Here is a 16,658-nt window from a genome sequence, read left to right on the forward strand (position 1 = left end):
TAGATTGGCTGTCATCAAAAACACAAGAGAAGAAGTTCTGGAGAGGATATGGAGAGAAGGGAACCTTTGTGCACTGTTGGTGGGAATGTAAATTGGTACAGCCACTATGGAAAACAGTATGGAGGTTTCTCAAAAAACTTAAACATAAAACTACCATATTACCAGCAATCCCACTTCTGGGTATATATCCAAAGGAAACAAAATCACTATGTCAAAAAGATAACTGCACTCCCATGTTCATGTTCATTAGAGCATTACTTACAATAGCCAAGACATGGAAACAACCTAAGTTTCCACCGACAGATGAATAGATAAAGATGTGGTGTATATACAGTGGAATACTGTTCAGCCATAAAAAGGAAACCCTGCTATTTGCAACCATATGAATGGACCTTGAGGGCATTATGCTAAATGAAATGTCACACAGAGAAAGACACGTACTGTACCATCTCACTTATATGTGGTAGCTAAAAAAACTCAAATTTATAGCAAAAAGGATCAGATTTGTGGTTACCAGAGGCAGAGGGTGGAGAGAATGAGGTGAAGGGGGTCAAAAGATATCAACTTCCAGTTTTAAGATAAATTTAAGTACTGGCTGTGTAATGTTCAACATGACAAGTATCATTGCCAAGGCTGTATTGTATATTTGAAAGTTGGTAAAAGGGTAGACACCAAAGTTCTCACAAGGAAAAAAAAAATGTAATTATATAAGGTGATGGATGTTAACTAAACTTATTTTGGTAATCATTTCACAATATATACATATGTCAAGTCATTTTGCTATACACCTTAAGTTTATACTTAAGGTGTTATTTATTTATACTTAAGGTGTTATTATATGTCAATTATCTCTCAATAAAACTGGAAGAAAAAATAATAAAAGGAAGTAATTGTTGTATTGCTATCTGCAGGAAGTTATCTCTCTGTCAGTCTTATGTATTTTATTTCATGATTGACCCTCAAACATCTGGGGAGAGGGGAGTTCAGTATTAATTCCAAATATTTTCTTTAAAAAAAAAAAATTTTTCTTCTAAGGAAGACTTTTGAAAGTTTTGTCCAAAAGCATGATTCTTTGGAGAAAACATACTCCAAAATAATTGTAGTGACATAGTCAATAGAATTTCATGATTTTGTGTTTCAGTTTATTCATCTTTTTTTTCTATCATTTTTATTCTACTTTCCATAAAGTTGGAGATAATCAAATGAATTTCACTGTAACCTTTAATTAATTGTAACTATTGTTATGGACTGAGTATTTGAGTCCCCCCAAATTCACATATTGAAGCCATAACCCCCAATGTGATGGTATTTGGAGGTGGGGCCTTTGGGAGATAATTAGGGTTGGATTAGATCATGAGGGTGGGACCCTCATGATGGATTAGTGCCCTTATAAAAAGAGGAAGAGGCAGGAGATCTCTCCACCATATGAGGATACAGCAAGAAGGCAGCTGTCTGAAAACCAGCCAGGAAGACAGTTCTTACCAGAACTCAACCATGTTGGCACCGTGATCTAGGACTTCCCAAGCTCCTGAACTGTGAGCAATAATGTCTGCTATTTAAGCAACCCAGCCTATGGCATTTTGTTACAGCAGCCCAAAGCCAACTAAGAAATGTTTAATAACTGGTTCGTTTAACGTTACAAAATACAAAGAAAACATGATTTATAAGCCTGGATAATAATGGCCTTATATATTTCATGCAAAGTAAAAACTGTACCTTCTCATACCCTAATAAAGCTATTTCACTTCTTTTCCCATTTAAGAATTAATTAGGATGCAACAATGTCTTAGAAAAGCCAATATATATAATATAGTTGTCTACCTAGGATAATCCAAAATCCATAGTCTACCTTCAGAAAATCAGAAAGGAATTTACATGCAACTACAAACTAGAGAAATAATTTTGCACTCATGTCCTTTGAGCCCAGTTAAAAAACAGGATTTTAACTTAATTAGCTGCCAGAATCTTAAACACATTGTTTCACGTTCAGGTGGGTTGTGTGCACCTGGTGCTTCACTGGGGGGTTTCCACTGTAAAGCTGGTCCACTGAAGCACCCTAAATTGCCCTTCTGAATAAATGGTATGAAATGTGTAAACTGTTCCCCAGCCCTTCCTCAGAGGGCTGTTGGGAACCCTGGGCCTGGGATGGATGTCAGTAGGGATCTGGTGCACCCGGATTCCAGGCACGGTCACCCTTCAGGAGAGCAAGGCTTCTTTCCTTGACAGACTCACTATCTATGTAATAGTGTCTGGATTTGTAAATTTATGTGCTTATCATAAATATCATTCAGAAACATCATCTCAGAAAAGCTCCAGATTACTGAGAGGCGAAAGCTTCTTGCACTGAGTTACCTGTTAGGGCAACAGTCACACGAGGTTCACTCTTGTATTCCTGTAGTTTTACTTTATAACTTCATGTTTGCATTAGTAAACGTGTTGACAGCTTACTAATCACGTTAGTAATTAGTAAAGAAACAGTTTGAGTTTTAATAAGTAAACTGTGTGAATTACTGATGTTATATTATCCTATAATACTACTTCTGAATTTTTAAATTGCCTTTTCAAGATTTCCTCAGAAAGATAACAGGCTCCCTCTAGCGGGAAGTGACCATTATAATTGAATTATTTACTCCAAAGCTGTGTAACTTCATAGTTGAACTTTGTTTGAAGGAAAAGGGGCCTTTTCTGACTCTGACATTTGTTTATTTCTCTCCATAACATTTGTTTACTTTTCTCTTTCTAATTTCTTAGCAAAGAAATCGGTACTGATTATCAAGGAATGTCTGTAGGACAGTCATGGTTTCAAGTCATGTTGATGCCGTGAACTGCTCTTTTATAAGCAAAGGGAAGTGAGGTTATCAATGGATGCCCAGGCATTAACTTCAACGAACTTGATAGGAAATATATATATATATATATAAACGTAATTTATATGTAATTATGTAATTTATAAATATATAAATTCTAATAATATACCTTAACTCCAAAGCCTTTATTTTCATAATTAAGTAATTTAAAGGATTATCTCATCTTGTGCCCTCATTATATGCTGAGTTTAAGTGGCATGCTCAAGATTACACATTTGGAAGTCTGCTTTTTGACCTCTGAGTTCTGATTAATTTTACAGAAAGCAAGCCTTGTTCACTTTGGCTTTTCTTTATGAGAAAAAATGACCAAAATCCCATGCTTTTTTTTTTAAGTAATTAGCTTTCTGCCCCATATCATTTATAATGAAAACTAAAACTGTATTTTTATAGAGCTTAGTCAAATATAAAAATGTTAATTCTGGGGCTTCCCTGGTGGTGCAGTGGTTGAGAGTCCGCCTGCCGATGCAGGGGACACGGGTTCGTGCCCTGGTCCGGGAGGATCCCACATGCCACAGAGCGGCTGGGCCCGTGAGCCATGGCCGCTGAGCCTGCGCGTCTGGAGCCTGTGCTCCACAACGGGAGAGGCCACAACAGTGAGAGGCCCGCGTACCGCCAAAAAAAAAAAAAAAAAAGGTAATTCGGAATCATCAAGAAAAATTAAAATTGCACCCAGGCAAGGAAGTAACCTATTACAGAAATGGGTTTTGGTTTTACAACTGGTAAAGAAAAAAAAAATTTAATGAAATTTAGTATTGAGAGTGACATATATCCCAAACTGGTAAATAACCAATAACCAACTCCAGGAAGACTGGTTATAACAAGCTATAGAAACTTTCAGGTTTAGAATCTCATATCATACATTTCACCTATCCCACATTTTAAAAAAAATTTTTTATTGTGGTAAAAGTCACATAATATAAAACATACTGTTTTAACCGTATTTAACTGTACAGTTCAGTGGCTCTAAGTACATTCATACTGCTGTGCAACTCTCACCATCATCCATCTACTGAATTTTTCTCCTAAACTGAAACACTGCCCCCATTAAACGCTAACTCCCCATTCCCCGCCAGAGATTGGGATTGACATACGTACACTCCTAGGTATGAAGCAGATGGCTGGTGGGGGCCTAACTGTATAAGCACAGGAGAAAAAAAAGGTACAATCTGTTTGCAGGGCAGGTATTAAGTTAACCTATCCCGCATTTTACAGGTCATCTATCAAAGTGTGTGCTTAATTGCTTTTTGGTAACTCTTGACAAAGCCATTCTCCACTGGAGGGAGCTTGGCTCTCACCAAACTTATTTTCTTATTTTCTTACAGCAAATCATAGGATTAGTTTCGGAACACTGGTCAGCACTTCCAATACCTACGATGGATCTGGTGTTGTGACTGTGGAAACAGACCAGCCCCTTCTCTGGACCATGGCCGTCAAAAACACCCATGACTGACCTCCGCAGCTGTGCCTCTGACCTCATTTGCCAACAACTTCATGCTCCACAAGAACAGTTCACCTTGGTTGGCAGGAATCTAAACCTGTCCCTGAGAAGCCTGCTAGTTTTAAATATGTTAATGTTTAGATCATCCAGGTAACATTATGAATGACAGATCTCAATTGTACAATGACGGGGGGGAAATCATTATTTCTTAAGAAAGTAAATTACACTCAGTTGGAAAACTAATGTGGATTATTCCACTCTAAAATTCAGGACTGATCATTCTTATGTTATTAATCATTCCATGTATCCTAGAAAACTGTTGGTTTTTATTTTTGCGGTACGCGGGCCTCTCACTGCTGTGGCCTCTCCCGTTGCAGAGCACAGGCTCCGGACGCGCAGGCTCAGCGGCCATGGCTCACGGGCCCAGCCGCTCTGCGGCACATGGGATCCTCCCGGACCAGGGCACGAACGCGCATCCCCCGCATCGGCAGGTGGACTCTCAACCACTGCGCCACCAGGGAAGCCCTAGAAAACTGTTTTTAGGTTTGAATCTGAGAAGGCTCTGTTGAGGCGCCGTGCTGTCCAGCACATAACCCTCCCCCTGTTCATCCTTAATTGCTTAACACCAAAGGCTACTTCTGTCTAATAATATTAGCTCTTTCTGTATTATATGTATTCCCTTTCACTGAAAAAAGAATTCCTTCTAGCTTGGGATGCTAGAACTGCACCATTTTATTCTTGCCTTAATGGTTTTTGGTATTATCTTTTCATAATAAATTTAAAAATGATTGGCCTGATTATTAAAATTTAAAACAGGTAGAACCTGCCCAGCAGCTTTACATAGCGCAAAGCCGGTGTTGCCCTAAGGAAAGGGACCAGCAGCTCTCTTCTTTCTGGTGCTACAACAGAGTGACGGTTGCGTTGTAAGTGGAGAGTGAAAGTGGGATCAGGTGAACTAGCATGCAGTTGTGCATAGTCAATCATTAGAGATAATTATTCATAATTTATGCAAATATATGTGAAATTGAATCCGGATGTCAAATAAAAATATTTAGTTATCCATGTGCCTGTGGTCAGTTTTTAAGAAAACAATCCATTTTCTCACCTGTATTTTATAATGACCAGTCTTTCCTAATCAGTGTTTCTGTACAAAAAAAAAATTTGCTCAAAAGATGATTAATAGGTATAGTTCTTCACGCCTCTGATTTTGGGGAGGCAACCCAGTGTTGTTGTCAACACTTTCTCTAACCTCCATGGAAGTTAACTTTCTAGAGCACATGTGCCACATGTTTACACTTAATCTCTCTGGACCCATTGCCCCATCTATAAAATAGGGATTATAGGTAGCACCTGTTTACCTTGTCGGACTTAGAAAGGAAGGACAGGTAGATTGCTTTCAAAGATTGTTACATGCTGGAGAAAAAAGAGCCAACAGAGGGAAGGCGCTTCCGTGGTAGAGAAAGTGAAGAAAACTGGTGGAGGAAGAACCCCGGGGAAGAGTAAGAGAAGGGCTCAGAGCACAGGTGAGAGTCGCACATCGCACAGTCAGTACTACAGTGGAAGGCCCGGTTCTGGGCCCTTCTGCCTCTTAGCACAGATGCAGAGCCCAGAGCTTCTGTCCCCCTACTGTCTCCTCCCACCCACAGCAGAGACAACTGTAAAGAAGGCAGGAGCTAGAGACAAACTTATGTTACCAAAGGGGAAGGGGTGGGGGAGAGATAAATTGGGAATTTGGGGTTAACAAATGCACACTACTACATATAAAATAGGTAAACAACAAGGACCTACTGTACGGCACAGGGAACTAGATTCAATACCTTGTAATAACCTATAATGGAAAAGAATCTGGAAAAGAATAGATACATATATATAAAATTGAATCACTTTGCTGTACACCTGAAACATTGTAAATAAACTATACTTCAATTTAAATAAAATAAATTTTAAAAAAATAGAAGAAAGCTCAGTCAAGCACTAGCTCCTAAGCTGGCTCATTTAACTCAGAACCTCCAACGGGAAAATATAACATAAGACCTCCAAGCCACTGCCTCAGCCACTGCCTGCGCCAGAAGAAGCTAGAAAGAGGAAGGACACTGGGAAAGGGCCCTCCCAGTACCTGATACTGAGTTCTGGTTCACTTACAGTTTCAGGCTCAGCTGTTACCTGTTCATTACTAAAAATGCATTCACAACATATGGAATCTGAAAATATGTCCACTGTTTTAAGATTTTACTGCAAAAGAGTCATGCCCTATGTACCCTGAAAATTTTACCAGTGTTAATAAGCAGATACTTGACAAGAAGAATATAGTTTGCTGAAGTTGAGGGGGGAACAAAAGCACTGAGATTCATCCCAGACCACCCACTGGAGGCCGGTGGAAGCCCTTCCCCTCAAGTATAGGGCTCCTCTCCCAATCCTGCCAGGCTACTGAACAACTAGGTATTTGACCCCTTTCTAGCCCTTAAAACTACCTAAGTGCAATTTTCCTCTTTTTTTTTTCTTTTTTGCGGTACGCGGGCCTCTCACTGTTGTGGCCTCTCCCATTGCAGAGCACAGGCTCCGGACGCGCAGGCTCAGCGACCATGGCCCACGGGCCCAGCCGCTCCGCGGCATGTGGGATCTTCCCGGACCGGGACATGAACCCGTGTCCCCTGCATCGGCAGGCGGACTCTCAACCACTGCGCCACCAGGGAATCCTCTTTTTGTGCTTCCTCACCACATCATTTAAACAAGGACCCACTTACTTTTATACCAACATGAAGAGTCTGACGATGGACCTCAGGGGCCCCCAGTGAACTTTCTGGGCTCCCCAGGCAGCCCCTCTTGCCGCCCCCATGTTCAGTCTGGATCCTGACCTCCCACTTGCAGCCAGAAGAGAAACTGGAAGCTGAGCTCTGCCGGGAAAGTGGCCTGTGCTCCTTGGCCCTTTTGACCGCGGTCTGTCTCTCCTCTTCATGGGTCGGATTTATAGCTTTTATGAATCTAGTGATGGTCACCCCAAAATGGCATCTGGCTGCCTAAGTCACTGAGTAGTGAAGATAAGCTGTGATCACTCTTCAGGCAGCTGGGAAATGGCTGCAGCTATGGAAACCCTGGTCGGAGTCACAAGTGACTATGAAATGTAGTAAGTTTCGTGTGCTGTCCGAGGAATTAGAGGAGGACCACGCTCCCAGACACAGTTCGGGCAGAATAATACATCTTCATTCCTTAATTTTTGCTAAGCAGACACAGAGCAGTTTTCACTTGGGATGGGACCTAGGGCCGTTTCACTTGTTCAGGGGTCAGTCAGAGCATGGAGAAGGGGGCCATGACAGCCTGGGCCTTCATAAAGGTAACTGCTCAGGGTTTCGTGCTGTGCTTCTGTATGTGTGGAAAGCATTTTAAGCGGACCTTGCTTACTACTCCTGCCCCAAATTCATGCCTCCAAAGCTTTACTTGAACAACCAAAGTAAAGCAGCATGTGGATTTGGTGTGATTGAGACTGATGCTATACGCGCAGTCCATAAGCGGCAAGAAACTACTCTTCTCTCCCCTAAGGCTCTGGGATTATAAAAGGAGTATGGTCTGAATTGTGACTTTCAAACTATATTGACCATGACCCACAAGAAATACAATTTGTCTTGTAATCTATTCTACACACACACACACAAACACACACACACAGTGTACTCTAATAATTTTACTCTAAATTGAAAAACACCCAGGAGTCTATTCTAGATTGAAAAAAAATACAGAAAAGGGTAAAGTAAAATGCATAAAGGGATTTTTTTTAACTGTGCGTGTGTGTGAGAGTGTGTGTGTGTAACGGTTCTGCATTAGGCATACATGTCTTTCCTAAGTTTAGGACAATATGAGTATAGTTTACCACTGTATCTTCACCACTTAATAATAGTTTTTATTCTCATATGTGGGCTAAGAGGAATAACCCACCAATGACAGCAGGCTGAATGTGATCCTATTGGGGAATAAGAAAATCAATTTAACTTCATTAGGAATGGGGAGGAGAGCTAGATTATTTAAATTGTGTCTAAAGCATTCTACTCAAAATAGAATAAATGATCCCCATACCTGGGGAAGATTAAAACTGAAGCCACAAGGTCAAGCCATTCCCAGGGTGTCAATATATATGGAATGCAAAATTCCTGGCTCATACAGTACACGTTCGCCCTTCCTTGCCCACAGCAGATTCCACTTATCAATCAGTTTTCTTTTCTGATGAGCCCCGGTCTGAGTGTCATTTCAGAACAATTCTGCACGCAGCCACAATCAGTTATTCTGCATTGCCCTGGCACCCCCGGGGGCTCAGAGCTCATCTGCGATCTCAGCACTGTGCACACAACAGCTACAGTTACAACCTCGGAGAGAAGTCATGGCAACACCATTCTTCGTCACAGGTAATGGATAAGTAAACATATTCAAGGACTTGTTTCCTATGTACTTAATTTACCACTGAAAGCAAGGGCTTTGTACAGTACATAGCAAACAAAAAAGAAAACCTAAGGCCATCTCTGCAAACAACTTGAAAAACATCAGCAAGGAGCTGAGATTATCCATTGCTAAGAAATAAGAAATTTTTCCTAATAGACCTATAGCTAGTCCCTGAGAACCAAGAAATCTCACATTATAATACGGTGTTCGTCCAAAGGCTGAAAAGGGTTTTTAACTCACTGTAAAAGGAATGGATAAGACTAAGATTATAAATCATAGCTTAATTATTTATTTCTTTTAAACATACCTTTAAGCCCTAAAGACTAGTGAATATTTAATAGCCAGTTATGTTTCTGAACAATAAACATGGGAAGTTAGGAGTATACAATTCTGCAGGAACTGAGCAGACTCCCACCTGAATGGCATAATTAATTCTGTGCTTAGTTGCTTAACACTATGGATCCTCTGCTGGAATATAAAGTCCTTGAGAGTTTGTGTTTGGACTTTGTGTTCCTTGTTATCTGCTATATTTTCTGTCTTAGAATAGGGCCTTGCCTGCAGCAGGGGTGCAAAAAATATTTGTGTGGTGCCTTAACTAACCTCCCCACTTGGACCCAGGCCCCAGGAACATACTGCATGACTTCCCTAGCCCCTAAAAACTGTCATTCTTTTCCTTCCTTGATCCCTAACTATCCAAAATTTAATTAGATGCTAAAGTTTCTCTTGAACGGTTTCCTCAGTCCTAAAGGTAAGTGCCTAATTCTAGACTGGGGAGACCTGGTTATAAACTTGCTCTCTCACATATCTGAAGAAGGAAATAATGTTCACAGTGCCAAAGCTGGGCTTAAACACATCATCCAAGACAAAATACAGCCAGTAACACAAAGGAAGTCAAAAGATCAAGGAATTTGAAGTTGCTTGATATGGACAGAGAAGGGAAAATGAGAGCCATGGGCAAATTATGATGAAGGTTTGGGAAACTGGTTAAAATAATCAAGATCAGGGACTTCCCTGGTGGGGCAGTGGTTAAGAATCCGCCTGCCAATGCAGGGGACACGGGTTCGATCCCTGGTCTGGGAAGATTCCACATGCCGCAAAGCAACTAAGCCCACATGCCACAACTACTGAGCCCACGTGCCACAATTACTGAAGCCTGCACACTCTAGGGCCAGCGTGCCACAACTAATGAGCCCACATGTTGCAACTACTGAAGCCTGCGTGCCTAGAGCCTGTGCTCCGCAACAAGAGAAGCCACTGCAATGAGAAGCCCGCACACCACAACGAAGAGTAGCCCCCGCTCGCCACAACTAGAGAAAGCCCACATGCAGCAACAAAGACCCAACTCAGCCATAAATAAATAATTTTTTTTTAAAAAAAAAAAGAATCAAGGTCAAAATAAATGTGAAGAGCACTTGCAATTGGCCTGAACTGCCAGGACAAAAAAGGAAAAACAAGAGGTAACAAAGAAATTTTTCAGAGTTGGAAATCGTTTAGCTGCAGCTATTTCTAACATCGGTGGTTCAAGGAATGCCCTTGGCTGTCATTTGTTGAAATAGACTACAGATAAGAATATATGTTATTTTCAAATACTTCGAGACCATGGCATGCAATTCTGCTATTTCCTTTGCTTGTGTCTACATCTACTTGTTCCACAAAGTAAACCTTTAACATGGGTATGAAATTAGCCTGGAGAGTCTAAAACCATAAAAAAAAAAAGGTATGTTATCTCTAACAGCATTACCCACACAAAATCTCATTATTTGTGACTTTGATTCAGCGTTCTCTATTAATAAATAGCACTGTTGATTGGGGAGCTTCAAGATGGCAGAAGAGTAAGACGCGGAGATCGCCTTCCTCCCCACAGACACATCAGAAATGCATCTACACGTGGAACAACTCCTACAGAACACCTACTGAATGCTGGCAAAAGACCTCAGACCTCCCAAAAGGCAAGAAACTCCCCACGTACCTGGGTAGGGCAAAAGAAAAAAGAATAAACAGTGACAAAAGGATAGGGACGGGACCTGCACGAGTGGGAGGGAGCTGTGAAGGAGGAAAGGTTTGCACACACTAGGAAGCCCCTTCACGGGCGGAGACTGCGGGTGGCGGAGGGGAAGCTTCGGAGCCACGGAGAAGAGCGCAGCCACAGGGGTGCAGAGGGCAAAGCGGAGAGATTCCCACACAGAGGATCAGTGCCGACCAGCACTCACCAGCTCGAGAGGCTTGTCTGCTCACCCGCCGGGGCGGGCGGGGGCGGGGAGCTGAGGCTCGGGCATCGGTCGGATCGCAGGGAGAGGACTGGGGTTGGCGGCGTGAACACAGCCTGCAGGGCGTTAGTGCGCCACGGCTGGCCGGGAGGGAGTCCGGGGAAAGGTCTGGACCTGCAGAGGAGGCAAGAGACTTTTTCTTGCCTCTTTGTTTCCTGGTGCGCGAGGAGAGGGGATTCAGAGCGCCGCTTAAAGGAGCTCCAGAGACGGGCGCGAGCCGTGGCTAACAGCGCGGACCCCAGAGACGGGCATGAGACGCTAAGGCCGCTGCTGCCGCCACCAAGAAGCCTGTGTGCGAGCACAGGTCACTAGCCACACACCCCTTCCGGGGAGCCTGTGCAGCCCGCCACTGCCAGGGTCCCGGGATCCAGGGACAACTTCCCCGGGAGAACGCACGGCGCACCTCAGGCGGGTACAACGTCACGCTGGCCTCTGCCGCCGCAGGCTCGCCCCGCACTCCGTGCCTCTCCCTCCCCCCGGCCTGAGTGAACCAGAGCCCCCGAATCAGCTGCTCCTTTAACCCCGTCCTGTCTGAGCGAAGAACAGACGCCCTCAGACGACCTACACGCAGAGGCGGGTCCAAATCCAAAGCTGAACCCCGGGAGCTGTGCGAACAAAGAAGAGAAAGGGAAATCTCTCCCAGCAGCCTCAGGAACAGCCGATGAAATCTCCACAATCAATATGATGTACCTGCATCTGTGGAATACCTGAATAGACAACGAATCATCCCAAATTGAGGAGGTGGACTTTTGGAGCAAAGATATATGCATATTTTTTCCCTTTTTCTCTTTTTGTGAGTGTGTATGCGTATGCTTCTGTGTGTGATTTTGTCTGTATAGCTTTGCTTTTACAATTTGTCCTAGGGTTCTGTCTGTCCGTTTTGGTTTTTTTTTTTTTACTTTAAAAAATTTTTTTCTTCATAATTATTTTTTATTTTAATAACTTTATTTTATTTTATTTATTTTTATTTTTTCTCCCTTTTATTCTGAGCCATGTGGATGAAAGGCTCTTGGTGCTCCAGCCAGGCGTCTGGGCTGTGCCTCTGACGGGGGAGAGCCAACTTCAGGACACTGGTCCACAAGAGACCTCCCAGATCCACATAATATCAAATGGCAAAAATCTCCCAGAGATCTCCATCTCAATGCCAAGACCCAGCTTCACTCAACGACCAGCAAGCTACAGTGCTGGGCACCCTATGCCAAACAACTAGCAAGACAGGAACACAACCCCATCCATTAGCAGAGAGGTGGCCTAAAATCAATATAAGGTCACAGACACCCCAAAACACACCACCAGATGTGGACCTGCCCACCAGAAAGACAAGATCCAGCCTCATCCACCAGAACACAGGCACTAGTCCCCTCCACCAGGAAGCCTACACAACCCACTGAACCAACCTTAGCCACTGGGGGCAGACACCAAAAACAACGGGAACTATGAACCTGTAGCCTGAAAAAAGGAGACCCCAAACACAGTAAGTTAAGCAAAATGAGAAGACATAAAAACACACAGCGGATGAAGGAGCAAGATAAAACCCACCAGACCTAACAAATGAGGAGGAAATTAGCAGTATACCTGAAAAAGAATTCAGAATAATGATAGTAAAGATGATCCAAAATCTTGGAAATAGAATAGAGAAAATACACGAAACACTTAACAAGGACCTAGAAGAACTAAAGAGCCAACAAACAATGATGAACAACACAATAAATGAAATTAAAAACACTCTAGATGGGATCAATAGCAGAATAACTGAGGCAGAAGAATGGATAAGTAACCAGGAAGATAAAATAGTGGAAATAACTACTGCAGAGCAGAATAAAGAAAAAAGAATGAAAAGAACTAAGGACAGTCTCAGAGACCTCTGGGATAACATTAAATGCACCAACATTCGAATTATAGGGGTCCCAGAAGAAGGAGAGAAAAAGAAAGGGACTGAGAAAATATTTGAAGAGATTATATAGTTGAAAACATCCCTAATATGGGAAAGGAAATAGTTAATCGAGTCCAGGAAGCACAGAGAATCCCATACAAGATAAATCCAAGGAGAAACATGCCAAGACACATATTAATCAAACTATCAAAAATTAAATACAAAGAAAAAATATTAAAAGCAGCAAGGGAAAAACAACAAATACCACACAAGGGAATCCCCATAAGGTTAACAGCTGATCTTTCAGCAGGAACTCTGCAAGCCAGAAGGGAGTCACAGAACACATTTAAAGTGATGAAGGAGAAAAACCTACAACCAAGATTACTCTAACCAGCAAAGATCTTATTCAGATTTGATGGAGAAATTAAAACCTTTACAGACAAGCAAAAGCTAAGAGAATTCAGCACCACCAAACCAGCTTTACAACAAATGCTAAAGGAACTTCTCTAGGCAGGAAACACAAGAGAAGGAAAAGACCTACAATAACATACCCTAAACAATTAAGAAAATGGGAATAGGAACATACATGTCGATAATTACCTTAAATGTAAATGGATTAAATGCTCCCACCAAAAGACATAGACTGGCTGAATGGGTCCAAAAACAAGACCCGTATATATACTGTCTACAAGAGACCCACTTCACACGTAGGGACACATACAGACTGAATGTGAGGGGATGGAAAAAGATATTCCATGCAAATGGAAATCGAAAGAAATCTGGAGTAGCAATTCTCATATCAGACAAAATAGACTTTAAAATAAAGACTATTACAAGAGACAAAGAAGGACACTACATAATGATCAAGGAATCGATCCAAAAAGAAGATATAACAATTGTAAATATTTATGCACCCAACATAGGAGCACCTCGATACACAAGGCAAATACTAACAGCCATAAAAGGGGAAATCGACGGTAGTAACACAATCATAGTAGGGGACTTTAACACCCCACTTTCACTAATGGACAGATATCCAAAATGAAAATAAATAAGGAAACACAAGCTTTAAATGACACATTAAACAAGATGGACTTAATTGATATTTATAGGACATTCCATCCAAAAAAAACAGAATACACTTTCTTCTCAAGTGCTCATGGAACATTCTGCAGGATAGATCATATCTTGGGTCACAAATCAAGTCTTGGTAAATTTAAGAAAATTGAAATCATATTAAGTATCTTTTCCGACCACAACGCTATGAGACTAGATATCAATTACAGGAAAAAATCTGTAAAAAATACAAGCATATGGAGGCTAAACAATACACTACTTAATAACCAAGAGATCACTGAATAAATCAAAGAGGAAATCAGAAAATACCTAGAAACAAATGACAACGAAAACATGACGACCCAAAACCTTTGGGATGCAGCAAAAGCAGTTCTAAGAGGGAAGTCTATAGCGATACAATCCTACCTTAAGAAACAAGAAACATCTCAAATGAACAACCTAACCTTACACCTAAAGCAATTAGAGGAAGAACCAAAAAACCCCGAAGTTAGCAGAAGGAAAGAAATCATAAAGATCAGATCAGAAATAAATGAAAAAGAAATGAAGGAAACGATAGCAACGATCAATAAAACTAAAAGCTGGTTCTTTGAGAAGATAAACAAAATTGATAAACCATTAGCCAGACTGATCAGGAAAAAAGGGAGAAGACTCAAATCAATAGAATTAGAAATGAAAAAGGAGAAGTAACGACTGACACTGCAGAAATACAAAGGATCATGAGAGATTACTACAAGCAACTCTATACCAATAAAATGGACAACCTGGAGAAAAATGGACAAATTCTTAAAATGCACAACCTTCCAAGACTGAACCAGGAACAAATAGAAAATATAAACAGACCAATCACAAGCACTAAAATTGAAACTGGGATTAAAAATCTTCCAACAAACAAAAGCCCAGGACCAGATGGCTTCACAGGCTAATTCTATCAAACATTTAGAGAAGAGCTAACACCCATCCTTCTCAAACTCATCCAAAATATAGCAGGGTAAGGAACACTCCCAAACTCATTCTACAAGGCCACCATCGCCCTGACACCAAAACCAGACAAAGATGTCACAAAGAAAGAAAACTATAGGCCAATATCACTGATGAACATAGATGCAAAAATCCTCAACCAAATACTAGCAAACAGAATCCAACAGCACATTAAAAGAATCATACACCATGATTAAGTGGGGTTTATCCCAGAAATGCAAGGATTCTTCAAATCAATCAATGTGATACACCATATTAACAAATTGAAGGAGAAAAACCATATGATCATCCCAATCGATGCAGAGAAAGCTTTTGACAAAATTCAACACCCATTTATGATGATAACCCTCCAGAAAGTAAGCATAGAGGGAACTTTCCTTAACATAATAAAGGCCATATATGACAAACCCACAGCCAACATCGTTCTCAATGGTGAAAAACTGAAACCATTTCCACTAAGATCAGGAACAAGACAAGGTTTCCCACTCTCACCACTATTATTCAACATAGTTTTGGAAGTTTTAGCCACAGCAATCAGAGAAGAAAGAGAAATAAAAGGAATCCAAATTGGAAAAGAAGAAGTAAACCTGTCACTGTTTGCAGATGACATGATACTATACATAGAGAATCCTAAAGATGCTACCAGAAAACTACTAGAGCTAATCAATGAATTTGGTAAAGTAGCAGGATACAAAATTAATGCACAGAAATGTCTAGCATTCCTATACACTAATGATGAACAATCTGAAAGTGAAATTAAGAAAACACTCCCATTTACCATTGCAGCAAAAAGAATAAAATATCTAGGAATAAACCTACCTAAGGAGGTAAAAGACCTGTATGCAGAAAATTATAAGATACTGATGAAAGAAATTGAAGATGATACAAATAGATGGAGAGATATACCATGTTCTTGGATTGGAAGAATCAACATTGTGAAAATGACTATACTACCCAAAGCAATCTACAGATTCAATGCAGTCCCTATCAAACTACCACTGGCATTTTTCACAGAACTAGAACAAAAATTTCACAATTTGTATGGAAACGCAAAAGACCCTGAATAGCCAAAGCAATCTTGAGAAAGAAAAACGGAGCTGGAGGAATCAGGCTTCCTGACTTCAGACTATACTACAAAGCGACAGTAATCAAGACAGTATGGTACTGGCACAAAAATAGAAATATAGATCAATGGAACTGGATAGAAAGCCCAGAGATAAACCCATGTACATATGGTCACCTTATCTTTGATAAAGGAGGCAAGAATATACAGTGGAGAAATGGCAGCCTCTTCAATAAGTGGTGCTGGGAAAACTGGACAGCTACATGTAAAAGTATGAAATTAGAACACTCCCTGACACCATACAGAAAAATAAACTCAAAATGGATTAAAGACCTAAACGTAAGGCCAGATACTATCAAACTCTTAGAGGAAAACATAGGCAGAACACTCTATGACATAAATCACAGCAAGATCCTTTCTGACCCACCTCCTAGAGAAATGGAAATAAAAACAAAAATAAACAAATGGGACCTAATAAAACTTAAAAGCTTTTGCACAGCAAAGGAAACCATAAAGAAGACGGAAAGACAACCCTTAGAATGGGAGAAAATATTTGCAAATGAAGCAACTGACAAAGGATTAATCTCCTTTACAGGAGATTAAATCTCCTTTAAAGCTGCAATTTACAAGCAGCTCATGCAGCTTAGTATCAAAAAAACAAACAACC

General features: G+C 41.0%; 1 protein-coding gene across 4 annotated transcripts in view; it reads left to right on the top strand.

Annotated features, from left to right (window-relative positions):
* TPK1 (thiamin pyrophosphokinase 1) overlaps nt 1-6,748 on the top strand; it is a 337,285-nt gene extending 330,537 nt beyond the window's left edge. For 2 of the 4 annotated variants that reach the window (XM_022578789.3, XM_022578798.3), the window contains one exon: nt 4,190-6,748. In XM_022578789.3, coding sequence (XP_022434497.1) covers nt 4,190-4,317 — 128 coding nt within the window. In that variant the 3' untranslated portion in view covers nt 4,318-6,748. Of the gene's footprint in view, nt 3,512-4,189 lie in introns of those variants that run through there. The other 2 variants (XR_002645264.3, XM_089917262.1) reach the window with 2 other exon arrangements.
* The last annotated feature ends 9,910 nt before the right edge of the window (nt 6,749-16,658 follow it).

This window comes from Delphinapterus leucas, chromosome 9 (assembly GCF_059928025.1).
Source record: "Delphinapterus leucas isolate spDelLeu-1000000601 "Yukka" chromosome 9, BTC_Dleu_Yukka2, whole genome shotgun sequence".
NCBI lineage: Eukaryota > Metazoa > Chordata > Mammalia > Artiodactyla > Monodontidae > Delphinapterus > Delphinapterus leucas.